This window comes from Homarus americanus, unplaced genomic scaffold, assembly GCF_018991925.1.
Source record: "Homarus americanus isolate GMGI-L3 unplaced genomic scaffold, GMGI_Hamer_2.0 scaffold52209, whole genome shotgun sequence".
Lineage (NCBI taxonomy): Eukaryota > Metazoa > Arthropoda > Malacostraca > Decapoda > Nephropidae > Homarus > Homarus americanus.
In genome coordinates, this window is record NW_024746253.1 from 82,623 (window position 1) to 102,500 (window position 19,878).

Here is a 19,878-nt window from a genome sequence, read left to right on the forward strand (position 1 = left end):
CAGACGATATTTCACATAAAACCAACACAACTTCGCACCAGTACAAAGACACATCACCACACTAAGAAAACACATCATTCTCAACCTCCGCCACGACCACAATGTGCTCTGGGCAGGTCTCGTAAAATCCGCACAAGACACATAACCCCCAAGAATTCTGGCCAGCTGGCAGGGGGATGGTTCATTCTCCATCTTGGTGGTGCTCAGCGGGAGATGTTCAGTACATGAAGGTGGACTTTTTAAAGTTTTAACTGCAGTAAGGGTGCTTGGCTGCGTGTGATTTTGAAAGTAGTACAGTACTTATTTTATTGTATTTTTTTTTTTATGTATACTGTATACTGGGAGAGGATGTAAAGGCTGCATCATCCACTCGCCTGCTGCTCATCTCTGGTCACTCTACACGGCTAAATACCTTTCACAGATCCTACCTACAAGGTACCTGACCAATTTTGTTAAAAAAATATTTAAAGTAATTTATTATGATTACAAGTTTAAGGAAAGAGAGAAAGACATAAAACACACCTGAAGGTTAACAGACCAATCTTGTTACGTTGTCTCAATGTTTTAAGATGAGGGAAACAGAGATAACACAAGTAATATCTCAGGTCTTAATAAATTAACCCGAAAAATAAAAATAAAAATACCAAAGGATTAAAATTTTTACTCTTAATAAACATACAAAATACATATTTATATTTACATATATTACAACAAATATATTAATGCTGCTATATATTAAACCATCTAAATCGTTAAAGGTACTGTCTTAAAAAAATTTATTTACTTATTATAAAACAGCATGAACACATCCAAGGCACAGTCACACATGACACACACAAGTCCTTCAACTGCCATACGCCAACTCGTGAAATACCAGCTATACAGTAGTACTTAAATGCACTGTGAATTCGTATTTTCCTGTAAGTTCAGTGGAATAAGTGACCATCATTAATGAAACAATAAAACAACACTTCCTTACACAAGTATATAAATCTTGCTCAAGGAGATGAAGGTAATAAGAGGTTTAGCATTATCTTGGACCATCTATGGTGAGCTTAACTCCTGAAGTCTGTCACCACGAAAGCTTCTTTTAGCTGTGATCATTTAATCCTTGAAGCTCTACTTGAAACCTGATTACTTTCCTGTTACAGATGCATAAAAGTTTACAAAACATAATCCAAGACCAGAATGTCTTGTAACTACAAAATGCACAAGTGGATACAGTACTGTACTCATTGTTATTAATGAACCTTAAAACTGTTGGTTGTCAAAAACCTTCAAATGAGAAAAGAAAATGAAATTACTAGATAGTGTAATGCTACTGTATTATCACTGATTAACTGATCTAAATAATGAACATTTCAGTTTAAAATAAGTAAGTTTTCCTTCACTAACTACCAGACACTTCACTTGTGTGGACCTGCAAACATAATCCACTAAACTTCAAACTTATTTTGGAGAGCAAATTCAACTCTCACAATGTTCAAAAATTGTTCTTTCCACCCATTTCCAGTTTGAGGGATGACTTGCACTATTGTCTGTGGTTGATAAAAATATATCATGTGAGATTTGACAGTTCTCTATCTTAGAAGAGAAATCATTCACAGATGCACACAATGCATCCATCTTAACCTGCATTCTACACAATTTGTCACAGATCACAGCATGAGTGGGTAACCCAAGTAGCAGTGGTGCATCAGGGAGGAGCCAGAGGGAGGTGATGATCGAGGTCTCCTCCATTACCATCATCCTGCTGCTGCTGTCGTTTCTGCTGCTGCTCTTGTCGAGTGCGAATCTGCTCCAACTGTTGTCTGAGTCTGCTATGAGTGTGACGCAGATTTTCCTGATGTAAACAGAAAAAAACATAAGTACTGTATGGAACTTAATCCAGAAATACTATTTTCTGGCTGAGCAAAGTACCGTATTTTACGGCTTATACAATGCATGGACATGTAAGATATCTTACCTCATTTCAGCAGGGAATATTTAGGATTTTTTTTTGTGTGTGTGTATGTAATTATTTAATGTTACCTGCTACTCATATGGAACAATAAACTGTACAGTAAGTCTGTGACCAAAATGTTCTTACAATGAGGGTAAAACACTTGTCAGCACCGTCCTTGATGTGTTTTTACCAAGTTGTTGTTGTTATGATCATTACTCGTTGTACTAAGCTGTTCATACTATGGTAAGCACTACTAAAACACGAAATGGCAACTGAATACTAGTCTTCGCTGCATACTGATAAATGGCATTACGTGCTCATGTGACTATGAACAAATGTTGATGGCAGTCGGCATTATTCACCGTTATCATCGTGATTTCAAGTTTCTTTCAAAAGCTAAAGGAAGTTTCCCAATCAAAATAATAAGATATATGTGGCAGGTATGACATTAATAGATAGTAATGTGTATCAGAGTTCAGTAATGGCTACCGATTAGCTCTGAAGAGTTGGGTGCTGTATGGATGATAACTGTCTCAGATTAACCAGCTTGAATATTTATTATAATTCCTTTTTTAATTAATCAAAGGTAATAATAATAATATGTTTAAGTAAATAATAACATTTTTATTTTTGAGTTGGGCCAGGTAAATTTAACCTACTGGAGACAGCATCTGGGGGGTTCATTAGCCTGCAGGAGACCCGCAGCTTAACATATTGGACGCAGAATAATTTTGGGGGACAAATGTACTGGTGGCTCTTATCACAATGAGGTGGTTAGTGTGTTACACCTTACCCTCCAAGGCAGCTGGTGAGTGACTCATCCCTCCCCACCTCTCCCATCAGCCTCAGGAGAGAGAGAGAGAGAGAGAGAGAGAGAATAGATGTACATACGTTATTACTCTCTACAGGCAGGAGGTGTAATAGAGACCTAGTCAGTACACACCTGTCACCAGCTTGTCAAAATCCAGGACCAATATGCCATATGCATTCACTTTCAAATATAAACCAAAGGAGGAGAGAGGGTACCTAAGTCACCTGACTACTAGCTCAACTAGAAAATAGGATTTCTGCACCAATCTCCCTTGCTAGCTAGAAGTCCTCTGCTAGGTGTTCTCATATGCAACCTTCAGAAAAGATATCCCAGCTGCACCAAAACACAATGAATCACAATTCTCCCAAACCATACAGTTCTGTAGTGTCACCCTGAAACCTAATAAAATAATTCCTTCACTGGAATATAAAAATTAATCCCCTCAGGTATTGGGCAGCAGATACACTTTCAGAGAATGACCTACTGAAGACCCCTAAACAGAAACCAGTATAGTAATGTTCATGTCACAGTCAAGAACCCACAACAGAGCACACTAACATGCACCAAAAAATGAATGAACAAGAACCTGGCAAGTGGATCACTATAAACATTACTCACTAATAAGAGTCAGAGAGCAACAGAATGTTCTATGCCATAAGTCAAGAGTGGATGAAAGACCAATACACTGAAACAAACACCTTGAACCACTAGCAAAACATCCCCTTTAGTGGAGGAAGCTCACAAACCTGTTCCCAAGAGTTCCAAACCTAAGTGCTATACACTCCTCCACCTTTCATGTGACTCAAGTGTGAAATAAGCGACACAACACCGAGAGTTGGTGACGACATATATCATCCCCGCCCCATGCCTGAACACTGGCTAACTCCCAAGGACTCCAAGAGAATACCTGTACTTCTGGGAACCATGAATACAGTTTTACTCATCTCACTCTCACAAGCCTACTGTCCTGCAAAAGTATTTCAATAAAATATGAGCATGTAAGCAACAGGAGGACCTCTATTCCATGGGTTTGACCACAATGGCAAACTTCTACACTCCATTGTGGATTCTCAACAGGTAGGAACAAACAGTACCCTTCAGCACAGGTTCAGAAGAAGTGAGGAACAAATTTCCACACAAACAGAACAGAGCCTCCTAAAAACAAAAGTCCTGCGACAAGCTGATAAAACATGTCCTACCAGCTTTGGGACTATGACAACCTAAAAAACTGACCAGCGTCCCAAAACTGCACTCCACAAAAAATAAAGGTTCAAAGACCACACAATAAGCTACTCCTTAGTCAAGTAAGTTACTGTACCTAAACTAACTTCCCACAACTCCTTTGTGTAGACTGGAAAATATTGTCTCTAGAATGAGAGAAATCTTCAGGGTAGGCACCAGCCACCGACTCCTTGGTGTCCATTATGTACCTATCCTGACACTAACATGAAGTCGTATAAGACCTAATACACTGTCCACTGCACAAGTGTAAATCCTTGTCAGTGGACAGTGTATCAAGGCATGTGCAGTAATAAGAGCCACCTGACAAAAGGTATCTAACTAGCAAAATATATATACAGGTGCTCCTCTACTTATGAACGTGTTATGTTCCTGAGGCTTGTGTGTTAATCCAACTTTACTCTTGTAGATACCAAACATATTGTAAAATATGAAAAGATTATGAATATTTAGTACAGCTATACCCTTTAATACAGCCTTAAAACCTGGTTCACTCTTCTCCTCTTAGGTAATGTTTGTTCTATCTCGAATTTTCTTCAAAATAATCCAGTCTCATCCACATTAAACACCTGTTCTGGCAGGTAACCCCCCTCAGTGATGATGTTTGTAAGTTGAACGTTCTTAAGTAGAGGAGCACCTGTAAATATTCTGTACTGTACATAAATAATAGTCACAGGTTAATCACCTTTATGGTTCACAAGGCTACATTCAATAATGTAAATGTTCATTGTTCTACAATCTAGGAAATAATTACACTATCAGAGCAACTCATTTTTGAGCCTTTGAGATTATTAAGTAATATAAAAATCTGTTTTAATTATGGCACCACAAGCATCATTATAAAGGACCCTCTTGAAGAAGCCTCAACTTGATGTCACAACTCTGACACAGTACAGTACTAAGTCTACACTGCACAGTAGTGTAAAAAGGTTTAACACTGTATAGTCCTGTAAATTGCTCAAAAAAATAAAGCTTACCCTTTTACTTTCCAGTTCTCTGATCTTATCTTGGTAACGCTGATTTCCTATCTGTTCCAGTTTTTCAGCTTGGGATAGTTTATTCTCGAGGACGCTCTTGCGCTTCCGGAGGTTGAAGATCTCTTGTTGTAGGACTAAGTATTTCCGTGCCATCTGTAAAAGCCGTCATTGTGTTAATACTTTTCCTAACACACCAAGTTTCATGATAAAGAATGTGAGATTTAAGGAGGAATGGATGGGGAGATGGAGACGAGGACGAAGAGAAAGATGAGGAGGGAATGAACAAACATGAAGAAACAAGACAAGGAATGGAGCTGCAAGGAGAAGAGAAACATAAAAAGGAAACAAAGGAAGAGAGATAATGGAGGGGAAACAAAAATATCGATACAAGAGGATAATTAAAGGGACAATATAGAACCTACATACAGGTATTTCAAAAACAGTCTTTTCATCCATCTAACCACTAAAGTGACACATGTTATGAGATCCACTTTGGACAACATAAGAACCCCTCCACTTCCAGACCTGGCTACCAACATCCCAAGCCCCCATTTCCAGACCTGGCTAATAACCCCCCCAAGCCCCCATTTCCAGACCTGGCTAATAACCCCCCCCCCAAGCCCCCACTTCCAGACCTGGCTACCAACCCCCTTAGTTCCATTTATACCACAAGAGATTCGCTCATACCCCAATTATATTTCAAAAGATTAGGTTATAATTATACCACAAAAAATTAGGTTATATCCCAATTATACCACAAAAGATTAGGTTTATTCTCCACTCACAGACCGAATTAGGATCAGCCAATACCTCAGGAGACCAGTCAATACCTCTTTGTGCTCGGAGAAGATCTTTTGTGACTCAGGGCAGGAAGGCAGCGGCTTGATAGGACGGATCTCGTTGTCTAGCAGGTCCCAGAAGGCTCCCAGCTCCTCCTCGTCTGTCCCGCCTCCGCCTCCCTCCGTGCCTCCACCGCCACCTTCACCATTGTGACTCCCACCACCTGCGGGAAAACAGGAAAATAATCCATCAGTCCACCTGACAATTCCGACGTCTGAGGGTTGGCGACCACGACCCACTACTCCAAACTTTTTATTTTATTCTTTTTAAGTTTCAATAAAATGAAGGAATTATTTTGAAACTATGAGAAGATAATTATGAGGCAGTTTTAATGTTATAGATTGTAATTAGTAAGACAGTTGTAGGATATTAATAAAAATTGGAGGTTCATTGTAAATATGACACTTAAACTAACCCATTAAGCATCCACCAGTTCTGTTAAAAAGGTAATAAATAAACAGACAAATTTCACCTTCCAAGCTCATAATAGTGCCTGATATAACACCCATGAGATTCCTTTATTGACGCATCAGCGGTACACTTGTCCTAATTATAATCCCTCAGGTTACTTAAGACATCTACCAGTCAGGTCAGAACGTGAGACAGGTCTCTCTCTCTCTCTCTCTCTCTCTCTCTCTCTCTCTCTCTCTCTCTCTCTCTCACTGACAGCCTGAGTGATGACGATAGCCTCTCCTGCCCTGTGGTGGTGTCGATGAAGTTAATGATGATGATGATGATGATGACAATGATAATAATGATAATAAAAAACATGAGGTTACTATCGATGAAGATGATGATAAACATAATGATGACTATGATGATGAGTTTAGGTGAGATTAATGATGTGGACAAAGATAATGACTATAATTATGATGGCAATAATGATAATGACAAAAAAGACAATAATAATGAAATATTATTAATAACAACAATATTAACGTGAGGAGAGAGTTGCATGTGACAGGGTGATGAGGGAGGAGGGAGGGGAGAAAGAAAGGAAAGAGGAGGAGGAAAGGAGGGAAGGAGAGAGCAACAGAAGGGGGGAAGGAGGAAAAGGAGGAAAGAAAGAAGGAGGGAGGAGGGAGAGAGAGGAAGGGAGGAGAGAAGGGAAGGAAGGAGGAGCAACACACAGGGGTAGAGAAATAAACAGACTCCACTAACAGTTCGGAGGTAAGGTGACCCAAAAATAGCGTGTGGGCAGCCTGTAGTGACTCACCCTGGCATACCCTGCCACCGAGACCAGCTCCCTCCTGCCCGCCCCCCCACCACCACCACCTCCTGTCACCACCACCACCACCACTACACCTCCTGTCCACCACCACCACTACACCTCCTGCCCACCACTAGTACCGACCCCCGGTACAGTTGAGGAGACGTGTCCCTCCACCTCTTGTGGTAACCAGTGTCTCCAAACAGCCAACCTGTATGACCTTTACCAAACCAATCAGGTCCTTCATTACACCACCAATAGCCTTTCATTCATAAATAGTGATACTACTACTGTGACAGTGCCGTTGGAGACACGGTTTACCACAGGGGTGTAGGACCCCCCACACACACACACACACACACGCCTCAGTATTAAGTGTAACCCGGGTCTAGTTTTCCTTAGAGTTATGAAGGTGTAGAGAGCTCGCTGTGTGTACGTGAAGGGCAGGTCAATAAGCTGTGACTACAGCCTGACCTGACCTGACCTGCCTAACCTAACCTAACTAACCTGACCTAACCTAACACAACACAACCTAACCTAACCTAACCCTAACCTAACCAACTAACTTAAATAACCTAACCAAGAGAAAGGGGATAGGGATATTATTAGACAGGAGAAAGGGTAGAGAAAGGAGAGAAAACAAGAAGAGAGTGAACAAGGAGATGTGTTGAGGGGAGGTGCGCCATCACTGTGTCCAGCCACACACCATGACGCAATGTTTACCGTGTATACTGAGACTCACATCTGCTACCTGCGTCACTTTAAGCAGGCGGCGCCCCCCAGGGTACTGCCTCAGCCACCCTCAGTAGAAATGAACCAGCAGGAGGAGAGGAAGAGGAGGAGAGGGAGGACGAGGAAGAGGAGGAAGGGAAGAAGGAGGAGAGGAAGGAGGAAGGAAGAGAGGAGGAAGGAAGAAGGAAGAAGGGAAGAAGAGGAGGAGAGGAAGGCTAGGAAGGACAGAAGAAGGTGTTATGGTAATAAGTCCGGCCAGAAACATCACCTATACAGGACGTGAGGAGAGGAGAGAGGTTAGGTTAGGTAGTGAGGAGGGAGAGAGGGAGGGAGAGGAGGAGGGGGTGAGGAGGAATGTAGTGAGGAGGGGGGAGTGAAGGAAGGAGTGAGGAGTAGTGAGGGATGGAGAGAGGGAGAGGGAGAGAGGAAGGTACCTCTTGCCACGGTAATTACCCTCTGTCAACAAACTCAGTGAGAGGATGATCACTTTGCCAGCGTCACCCACATGAGAGAGGGCATAAACAGGATCAAATAGCAACAGTAGTAACAGGCAGGAGTGACAAGCAACACCTATCCCCGTCTAATGAACAGACAGAGTGACAGGGACAGGAGGAGGAGGTTAGAGTCTGCTGTCTAAAAGAGTCAGTGAGCCAGTGGTGGTGGTGGAGGTATAAGGCTTTGAGGTTGCCGACATTACTGTTGTGTTCCCCACCACACACACACACACACACACACACACACACACACACACACACTGGCACCACCTGACCCGTGAAACTTTAACAAGGAAGTACCCCCCCCTCTCTCTCTCTCTCTCTCTCTCTCTCCAATAGCAGGTAAAATTCTCACTTAAACTAACCTAACCACCTACCAAACAGGAGGTACTACCGCCTAGCGGAAGCATAATGTGTTGTCTAATGGTAGACCCTGCTGCCATATGTAACCAAGTCCCAGGTTGATGATCTGACTTTCTGCCTCATTTACACACAATTGCAGGGTCTCAATTGTTTCTCTTACTTTGATAACACAACATACATATATTGTTTCTCACTATTGATCTTTCATTTTAATTCGTGTAAAAATTAACAGCTAGTTAAGAAAAAACAACAACATTATCTTAAGCAATTAGACAAACTAGGGAAAAGTTGTTACATTACAAACCTGTCATCATCACCTGTCATCATCACAATCACCTCATCATCATCACCTGTATCATCACCGTCACCTGATCATCATCACCTGTCATCATCACAATACACTGTCATCATCACCTGTCATCATCACAATGTCATCATCATCACCGTCATCATCACCGTCACCTGTCATCATCACCTGTCATCATCACCGTCCTGTCATCATCACCGTCACCTGTCATCATCACCTATCATCATCACCTGTCATAATCACCGTCACCTGTCATCATCACCGTCACTGTCATCATCACCGTCACCTGTCATCATCACCTGTCATCATCACCGTCACTGTCATCATCATAATCACCTGTCATCATCACTCATCATCATCACCTGTCATCATCACCAATCACCTGTCATCATCACCATCACCTGTCATCATCACCTGTCATCATCACCGTCACTGTCATCACATCACGCTCCCTCATCACCTGTCATCATACACCGTCACCTGTCATCATCACCGTCACCTGTCACTCTACTCAGGTGTGTCAGCCGTCGTCAACAAGAACCTCTGATCACCTGCTAAGCTATACGAAAAATTTAACCACTAAAAAATAAACAAATAAAGAAACAAAAGAAACAAATAGATAAATAATATTAACAGTGATTGCTTTTATGGAGGAGGGTGAAGGGAGGTGGGGTTGAAGGGGAGAGGGGGGGTGAAGGGGAGGAGGGTGAAGGAGAGGTGAGGGTGAAGGGAGGAGGTGAAAGGGTGGATTGAGAAGGGGAGGTGGGGAGTGAAGGGGAGGGTGGGGGTGAGGGAGGTGGGGGTGAAGGGGAGGTGGGGGTGAAGGAGGTGGGGGTGAAGGGGGGAGGTGGGGTGAAGGGGGGAGGTGGGGGTGAAGGTGGGGGTGGGGGAGGAATGGGAGTGAAGGGAGGGGTGGGGTGAGAGGAGGGGTGAGAGGGGGGTGGGGGAGTGAAGGGGAGGGTGGGGTGAAGGTGGGGTGAAGAGGGTGGGGTGGGGGGAGGGTGGGGGGTGGGGGGAGGGTGGGGGTGAAGGGGGGAGGGGGTGGGGGTGAAGGGGGGGGTGGGGGTGAAGGAGAGGTGGGGTGAAGGGGGGGAAGGTGGGGTTGAAGGGGGTGGGAGTGAAGGGAGGGTGGGGTGAGGGGAGGGTGGGAGTGAAGGAGGGGGTGGGGGTGTGAAGGGGAGGGTGGGGGTGAAGGGGAGGGTGGGGGTGAAGGAGGGTGGGGTGAAGGAGGGTGGGGAGAAGGGGGGTGGGGTGAAGGGGGAGGGGTGGAAGGGGGAGGGGGGGGTGAAGGGGGGGGTGGGGGTGAAGGGGGAGGGGTGGGGGTGAAGGGGAGGGGGGGGGGGTGAAGGGGGAGGGTGGGGTGAAGGGGGGGAGGGGTGGGGGTGAAGGGGAGGGGGGGGGTGAAGGGGGAGGGTGGGGTGAAGGGAGGGGGGTGAAGGGGAGGGGGTAGGGGTGAAGGGGGAGGGGTGAAGGGGGAGGGTGGGGGTGGAAGGGGAGGGTGGGGGGTGAAGGGGAGGGGTGAAGGGGAGGGGTGGGGTAGGGGAGGGGTGGAGGAGGGGAAGGAGGTGGGGGGTGGGGAGGGGTGGGGTGAAGGGGAGGGGGTGGGGTGAAGGGGGAGGGGTGGGGGGGTGAAGGGGAGGGTGGGGGAGGTGAAGGGGAGAGGTGGGGTGAAGGGGGAGGGTAAGAGGGGGTGAAGGGGGGGGTGGGGGTGAAGGGAGGGGGTGAAGGGGAGGGTGGGGGGTGAAGGGTGAGGTGAAGAGGGAAGTAAAGAGAAACAAATAATCAAACCTTTATGGAAGTAAGAGAGAGAGAGAGAGAGAGAGAGAGATGACGAGGTGAATAGTTCCTTCATGATGCTACTGCTGACCTATGAAAGACGACACGCCTCTCCCACGCCTCCTTCGTCTTCCCCACGCCTCCCCACATCTCCCCCGGCCTCCCGTCTCCCCCACGCCTTCGCCCCACGCTCTCTCCCCCCCCACGCCTCTTCTCTCCCCCACGTCCCACATCCCACGCCTCCCCTTGTTCCCCACGCCTCCCACATCTCCCACGCCTCCTGTTCACGCCTCCCACATCTCCTCCTCTCGCCTCCCCACGCCCCAACATCTCCCACGCCCCCTCCTGTCTCCCTCCCACATTCCCCACGCCCTTTCTGTCTTCACGCCTCCCACATCTCCCCACGCCTCCTTGTTTCCCCCACGCCCCCTCTCTACAGAACACACACACACCAAAATGGGTTAAAACTGGAGGGAATTGTTGTGTTTACAAGAGTGTGGCTGAAACACGAGATTTAAAGCCTAGATACAAAACTCCTCTCTTTTCTGGGTGTGTGTGTGTGTGTGTGTGTGTGTGTGTGTGTGTGTGTGTACCCCGTTACCAGAATCTATCCACTTAGTGCCAACACCTATCGCCAACCCTGCCACATATCGCCAAGGAAAGGATAGGTTAGGTTAGTTAGGTGTTGGCGACAAATGTACACATGTGACGCACCATCAGGATCACATCACCACCACTACGGATTGGACAAACACACACACACACACACACACACACACACACACACACACACACACACACACACTGCTACAGTATAGATTTAAATAACCCGAGTCTGTCTGCTACGGAGGAGGAGGAGGAGGAGGATTTTTTCTTCTCGTATGGCGTAAGACTCTCTACTCGAAATCTACAAACGGTAACTTTTTCACTAAACGTATAGCAGGTACTACAACAACAACAACAACACTACAACAACACTACAACAACACTATACAGAGAGACCGTGTATAGTGAAGATGTTGTGTAGGTGCTTAGTACTGTATGGTGCAGGGGGTGCGGGGGGGGGTGAGGGAGGAGGTGAGGGGGAGGGAGTGAGGGAGGTGATGGGGGTGAGGGGGGAGGGTGAAGGGAGGAGGTGGGGAGGGAGGGTGTGAGAAAGGAGGTGAGGGGAGGAAGGGTGTGAGGGAGGAGGTGGGGAGGGAGGGTGGGGAGGAGGTGGGGAGGAGGGTGGGGAGGAGGTGAGGGAGGGAGTGAGGGAGGAGGTGAGGGAGGAGGTGAGGGAGGGAGGAGGGTGAGGGAGGGAGGGTGAGGGAGGGGGAGGGAGGGGCTAAGGAGGGGTGAGGGTGATAGTGAAGAGGGTTGAGTGGTGCCAACCCCTGAGTACAATGAATCACCCATGCTGAGATTGAGTACGATAATTTAACCCCATTTGAGTACGATAATTTAACCCCTTTGAGTACGATAATTTAACCCCTTTGAGTACGATAATTTAACCCCTTTGAGTACAATTATATAATCCCTCGTGTATGATGTCATTGTACTCGAAGGTTTCAGTCATCGTACTCAAAGGGCAGTCATCGTACTCAAAGGGTTAGTTATCGTACCCTGCTAAGGGGTTAATATTGAATCAGTAGTTTTTTCATATGTGCGTAGTGGCGTCATGGGGGGAGGAGGGGAGAAGGAGGGAGAAGGAGGGGAGGGGAGGGGAGGGGGAGGGGAGGAGGGAGAGGGAGGGGAGAGGGAGGGAGAGGGAGGGGAATGGGAGGAGAGGGAGGAAGGTGGAGGGGGAGGACATCTGTTGCCAGAATCACGTAAACAAACCTGTGTGTACCTGTGTGTGTGTGTGGACCTGACTGTGTGTACATGTGTGTGTGTGTGGACCTGACTGTGTGTACCTGTGTGTATGGACCCTGACTGTGTGTACTGTGGACCTGACTGTGTGTACCTGTGTGTATGGACCCGATAGTGTGTACCTGTGTGGACCTGACTGTGTGGGACCTGACTGTGGACCTGACTGTGTACCTGTGTACTGACTGTGTACCTGTGTGGACCTGACTGTGTGTACCTGTGTGATGGACCTGACTGTGTGTGTGTGGACCTGATGAGTGTGTGTGATGTGGACCTGACTGGTGGTGTATCTGACTGTGATGTACCTGTGTGTGTGGTTCCTGACTCTTGTGTACCTGTGTATGGACCTGACTTGTGTGTAATGTGTGGACCTGACTGTGTGTACCTGATGTGTGGGCGGACCCGATAGTGTGTACCTGTGTGGACCTGACTGTGTGTACCTGTGTGTGGACCTGACTGTGTGTACCTGTGTGTGGACCTAACTGTGTACCAGGTGTATGGACCTGATAGTGTGTACCTGTGTGTATGGACCTGATAGTGTACCTGTGTGTGTGGACCTGACTGTGTGTACCTGTGTGTGTGGACCTGACTGTGTGTACCTGTGTGTATGGACCTGATAGTGTGTACCTGTGTGTGGACCTGACTGTGTGTACCTGTGTGTATGACCTGACTGTGTGTACCTGTGTGGACCTGACTGTGTGTACCTGTGTGTATGGACCTGACTGTGTGTACCTGTGTGTGTGGACTGACTGTGTGTACCTGTGTGTGGACTGACTGTGTGTACCAATGTGGACCTGACTGTGTACCAGGACTTATTATTAATATCATCATCATCAAGGTTGAGTATGTAAAGTGGTCACCAATCACTCAGGGAGGGGGTGGAGTGACGGGAACCTGGCAGGGGGTGGGGAGGGGGTTGACGCTCTTGGTTCCAACTTGACCACTGAGAAAATCCTCAGTGTCACCCTCTCCTCTCCCTCCTCCACCTGTACACACGACTGAGTCACAACACACACCCACCCCCCCATCTACCTTTACGTCACTTTCTTAATAATCAAATCATTTATCGTGGAGTGACACTTGAGCAACACTTGAGTGACACTTGAGCAACACTTGAGTAACACTTGAGTGACACTTGAGTATGAAGGTAGTTAGGTAATAGCAGATGGTACAGTAGTTAACATACACCGGCCATAGTTCTCTCTCGCCTCTGTCCGGAACAAGAGTGAGGGTATTGTGATCGGCAGGTGGAGCATTCCGTTTGTGTTACCAACGCTGGACCTCTAGTATGTACCTCGTTAAGTGTAAGTAATTAAGTAGTTCAGGCAGGTTGGGTGAGAAAACGACGACTGGTGGTGGGTGAGGCGGGAACTTAACTACAGTAGACGGGGGCGGCCACACACCTGGGCTCTCCTTCAACAACAACCATGCAGTACCTGGCGAGGTACACAGGGCATTATGGGTGGGTGGTATACGGTATGGGTGGGTAGCACGTGGGGTGGTACAGAGGGTGTGGATGGAAAAGTCACAGGGTGTGGGTGGGGTGGTGGTACGCAGGGCGTAGGTGGGAGGTTACTTCATGCTCTGGTTTAATTTACACAACAACAGAGTGTACAATGGGTGTTGACCTCTCAGGGCGTGGGTGTAGGGTGGGCGGGGGCGCGGGCGGCCCGTCCAGGCAAGCATCACCATTGTGGGCGGGCGGTGGGCGGTGGGCGCGGTGAGGAGACAGGCCGGGTGGAGGCAGAGAGAGGTGGGGCGGGCTCTTGGTGACCACACGGGCGAGGAAACGCTACCACGGGTGTCCAGGCCCATGGGCGGCCACTGGTGGTGGTGGGCAGCACAACACTGGGTGGGGTGGTGTGGACACAAGTTACTGGGTGGACCAGCAGGTAGTTACAGTTACTGAGATGTACGGCAACGACCCCACACAGGAGGCAGGTGAGCTAGGCAGGGTGTGAGGGCAGGGGTACAAGGGTAGCTGTACTACCTAGCATACTACCCAGCGCGTGGCCTTCACCTCTGAGCACCACCAGGCAGGTGCGGGGCTGTGGGCCCCACCTGTGCACCAGCTGCATCCACGCCCGCGCCGCCCAAACCCTTCACCAGTGGGCGGATGGAGGCGTGGCCACCTACACACTGGCCAGACACAACACCCGAGATGGTGGTGCAGCAAGAGAACCACAGCAGCGCTGCGGGCGGTGGGTGGCTGTGTGTCAGTGAGAGAGGGAAGGAGGATGACGACGCTCGTGGCCAACCAGGCTGGTGTTGTCGCCGGCAGCCTACCTGGCGCCACCTACACACCCTCCCAGTTGACTCACCACCACCACACTCACTAAGTCCTGTAGGTCTCCACTACCGTCACAACACCGTCACTACTGCAGAAGTACGCGGCCCCACACGTGGACACACACTACTCACTCTGAGGCGCCGACTAAGACTGGCAGGGGAGCAGGCACTAAGCAGGCAGGCTGGCACGGGCGCCCGACTCCCCACCCTGCGAGGGGGCGGGGACGGGGTTGGGGAGGGGGGTGGATTGGTGGGTGGAGAATTGTAGGTTCCACCCCCCTGAGTACGATGACTTATCCCCCTGAGTACACTGTGTTAGTCTAAGGCTGAGTTTGGGTTAGAGCACCGTACCAGTCAGCCAAGATGGTGGTGTTATTCGTGGCCAGATGGTCACCCAGTCCTACAGGCCCCAACCTAACCTAACCTAACCTAACCTAACCTAACCTAACCTAACCTAACCTAACCTGACCTGACCTGACCTGACCTAACCTGACCTGACCTATCAACTTGTTTACTGATGAAAAAAAGCGACGACTGATGCTTATAAAAACAGAAATAAACCGTATTAACCAAAAGTCACTACACTCCCAGCCTAACACCCGCTCCCAGCCTAACACCCGCTCCCAGCCTAACACCCGCTCCCAGCCTAACACCCGCCCTCCCAGCCTAACACCCAGCCTAACACCTGCCTCCAACTAACACCCTCCCAGCCCAACACCTGCTCCCAGCCTAACACCTGCCTCCCAGCCTAACACCTGCCTAACACCTGCCTCCCAGCCTAACACCTGCTCCCAGCCTAACACAGCCTAACACCTGCTCCCAGCCTAACACCTGCTCCCAGCCTAACAACACCTGCTCCCAGCCCTAACACCCCCAGCCCAACACCCTCCCAGCCTAACACCTGCCCCAGCCTAACACCTGCTCCCAGCCTAACACCTCCCTAACACCCGCCTCCCAGCCTAACACGCTCCCGCCCCCAGCTCCCAGCCCAACACCTGCTCCCAGCCTAACACCTGCTCCCAGCCTAACACCTGCTCCCAGCCTAACACCTGCTCCCAGCCTAACACCTGCTCCCAGCTCAACACCTGCCCAGCCCACCCTAACACCTGCCCAGCTCTAACACCCTGCCTCCCAGCCTTAACACACCTGCTCCCAGCCTAACACCACCTGCCTAACACCTGCTAACACCTGCTCCCAGCCTAACACCCAGCTCCCAGCCTAACACCTGCTCCCAGCTACACCTGCTCCCAGCCTAACACCTGCCTCCCAGCCTAACACCCACTCCCAGCCTAACACCCACTCCCAGCCTAACACCCGCTCCCAGCCTAACACCCTCCCAGCCTAACACTCCCAGCCACACCCACTCCCAACACACCTGCTCCCAGCCTAACACCCACCCCAGCCTAACACCCACTCCCCAGCCTAACACCTTAACACCCACTCCCAGCCTAACACCCACTCCCAGCCTAACACCCTCCCAGCCTAACACCCACTCCCAGCCTACACACCCACCTCCCAGCCTAACACTCACTCCCAGCCTAACACCCGCTCCAGCCTATCACCCGCTCCCAGCCCAACACCCGCCCCAGCCTAACACTCGCCTCCCAGCCTAACACCCACCCCCAGCCTAACACCCGCTCCCAGCCCAACACCCCCAGCCTAACACCCACCCCAGCCCACCCGCTCCCAGCCCATCACACCCGCCTAACACCCCGCCCCAGCCTAACACCGCCTCCCAGCCCACCTGCCTCCCAGGCCTATCACCTGCTCCCAGCCTCCAACACCTGCCCCAGCCCAACACCGCTCCCCAGCCCAACACCCTCCCAGCCTAACACCCGCTCCCAGCCCCATCGCCTGCTCCCAGCCTAACACCTGCTCCCCAGCCTAACACCTGCTCCCAGCCTATCACCTGCCCCAGCCTATCACCCGCTCCCAGCCTAACACCCACTCCCAGCCTCCAACACCCGCTCCCAGCCTAACACCCACTCCCAGCCTAACACTCGCTCCAGCCTAACACCCACTCCCAGCCTAACACCCAGCCCCAGCAACACCTGCTCCCAGCCCAACACCCACCAGCCTAACACCTGCCTCCCAGCCCACCTGCCTCCCAGCCTATCACCTGCTCCCAGCCTAACACCCACCCCAGCCCAACACCTGCCCCCAGCCTAACACCTGCCCCAGCCTAACACCCACCCCAGCCTATCACCTGCTCCCAGCCCAACACCGCTCCCAGCCCAGACCTCCCAGCCCAACACCGCCTCCCAGCCTAACACCCGCTCCCAGCCCATCACCTGCCTCCCAGCCTGCTCCCAGCCTAACACCTGCTCCCAGCCTAACACCCGCTCCCAGCCTAACACCCGCTCCCAGCCTATCACCTGCTCCCAGCCTAACACCTGCCCCAGCCCAACACCCGCTCCCAGCCTAACACCCGCTCCCAGCCTAACACCTGCCTCCCAGCTTAACACCGTCCGCCTAACACCTGCCCCAGCCTAACACCCACCCCCAGCCTAACACCCGCTCCCAGCCTAACACCGCTCCCAGCCTCCAACACCTGCTCCCCAGCCTAACACCTGCCCCCAGCCTAACACCTGCTCCCAGCCTAACACCCCAGCCTCCCCCTCCCAGCCAACACCCACTCCCAGCCTCAACACCCACTACCAGCCTATCACCTGCCTCCCAGCCTAACACCCACCTCCCAGCCTAACACCCACTCCCGCCTAACACCTGCTCCCAGCCTAACACCCTCCAGCCTAACACCCACTCCCAGCCTAACACCCCCTCCCAGCCTAACACCCACTCCCAGCCCAACACTGCTCCCAGCCTAACACCCACGCTCACTCCCCCAGCCTAACACCCACCTCCCAGCCTAACACCCACCTCCCAGCCTAACACCCACCTCCCAGCCTAACACCCACTCCCAGCCTCAACACCCACCTCCCAGCCTAACACCTGCTCCCAGCCTAACACCCACTCCAGCCTAACACCCCGCTCCCAGCCTAACACCCACTCACCCACCCGTTGCCCTACAGTCAGTCTTGTTTCAGTGTCGGGTTTTTTAATTAGCATCAGCGAGGAGGCAACGGCGTAGGGGTAAATATTGACTTTTTTCCTGAAATATACTGATAGAAAATACATAAGATTCTTTAATATTCATCAACAGAGAGAGAGGCGTCATCAGTTGGGTGTGGTCGCTCGCATGAACCAGACGGCCAAAACTGACAAATTTATCTAGCCTTCCTCAGTGACCATGACACACACCACACACACACACACACACACACACACACACACACACACACACACACACACACACACACACACACACACACACACACACACACACACACACACACACACACACATCTCTTATTTGCTATTATTTGTCAGACTTTATCCTCGCCACAAGGGGTCGCTGGTTTGCGACCGAGGCACTCCCAGTCAACCCAGCTGTGAACGGGTACCTAACGTTATGGTTTACCTTCATAATAATGATGATGCTGATGATGATGATGATGATGATGATGATGATGATGATAATGATGATGATGATGATGATGATGATGATAATAATAATAATAATAATAACAGCACCAGCCTCCCTCCATGGCTAAAATTACCAACCCTCTCAGGGTGGAGGAGGAGGAGGAGAAGGCCACGTGTTGTCGAGATCAGGTCGAGGACGGAGTGGGGTGGTGGGCGCCATGAGGTCTCCTCTTTCTCGGGGCGTATCACCAGGACTTCCCCTGAGTCACCGCCCCGCCTAGCCCTGCCCTGCCCCACCCCACCACGCCCAACCTCACCCAGTCTTTATAGGTCCCGGATCAGTCAGACCTCAGTCGTAGTATAAAAAAATCCTGCTTCTCTCTCACGAGGTACCCAAACTGTTATATACAAAACACCTGTAATTATATCACAGGTAAAGCACGCCAATAGTGGAATGAGGGACACACACACACACACACACACACACACACACACACACACACACACACACACACACACACACACACACACACAACACACACACACACACACACACACACACACAGTGAGATTGTCGTCAAAATTTCAGTGCGATGATCAAGCCAGAGGGTAAACAAACAACAAGGAGTAGTATACCGAATGTTTTTGATTGGGGGGGAAGAGGGGAGGGAGGAAGAGGGCGGGGGGCAGGGGGGTGATTCTGCCTAATAACCATGAAAGATTTTAAGTTGAGGTGTGTGGAGGTCCGGAGCTGGTGGTTCAGTTCATGTCTAGTTCCATTACAGTTGCCCCCAGTGACCATAATTTTCAACTGCGCTAGTCAGGCCCACCTCGATTATGCGGTTCAGTTCTGGTGCCCTTATTAAAGAATGGATATCAATTCACTAGAGTCGGTGCAGCGAAGAATGAGGAAAAATGATTCCGGGACTTAGAAACCTTCCATATCAGGATAGGTTAAAGAAACTTAACTTGCATTCTAGAAAGACGAAGAGTGCGGGAGATATGATAGAAGTATTTATGGGTGAAAGGAATCAATAAAGGGGATATAGATAAAGTTCTTTATATCCGAGCAGGATAGGACTCGGAACAACGGATTTGTTGGATAAGTTTAGGGTTTAGGAGGAGATAGGAAGAAACTGGTTCACAAATAGAGTGGACGAGGAACAAGCTTAGCAACTTTGTAGTAAGTGCAGGAACTCTGGAAAGTTTCAAAAGGAGGCTAGATAGATTCATGGATGATAGAGAGTGGTAGTAACTCTCGACAGGAGCTGCCATGCACAGGCCAACAGGCCTACAGACTCCTTATGTTCTTATGTGACCTACAGCCATGACCCCCCGCCCGCTGTGTGACCTTGACCTTGTTGACCTTAGTTACTTGTTGACCTAGTAATTAAACAGCAACAACTTGGGGACCGGTTTAAAACAGTGGATATTTTACTAGAGACAGAGAAACAAACATAGACAGACATACGGACAGATAAACACAGACATACAGCAAATGACAGAAAAAGGCCCCCATGCGTCACAGTGGAGAGAGAGAGAGAGAGAGAGAGAGAGAGAGAGA

General features: G+C 49.5%; 1 protein-coding gene across 4 annotated transcripts in view; it reads right to left on the reverse strand.

Annotated features, from left to right (window-relative positions):
- Window positions 1-646: 646 nt before the first annotated feature.
- LOC121879194 (mitogen-activated protein kinase kinase kinase 7-like) overlaps window positions 647-19,878 on the reverse strand; it is a 69,629-nt gene continuing 50,397 nt past the window's right edge. For all 4 annotated transcript variants that reach the window (XM_042385793.1, XM_042385791.1, XM_042385792.1 and 1 more), the window contains 3 exons: window positions 5,803-5,975; window positions 4,973-5,125; window positions 647-1,843 (listed from right to left, as the gene is read on the reverse strand). In XM_042385793.1, coding sequence (XP_042241727.1) covers window positions 1,697-1,843; window positions 4,973-5,125; window positions 5,803-5,975 — 473 coding nt within the window. In that variant the 3' untranslated portion in view covers window positions 647-1,696. The remainder of the gene's footprint in view (window positions 1,844-4,972; window positions 5,126-5,802; window positions 5,976-19,878) is intronic.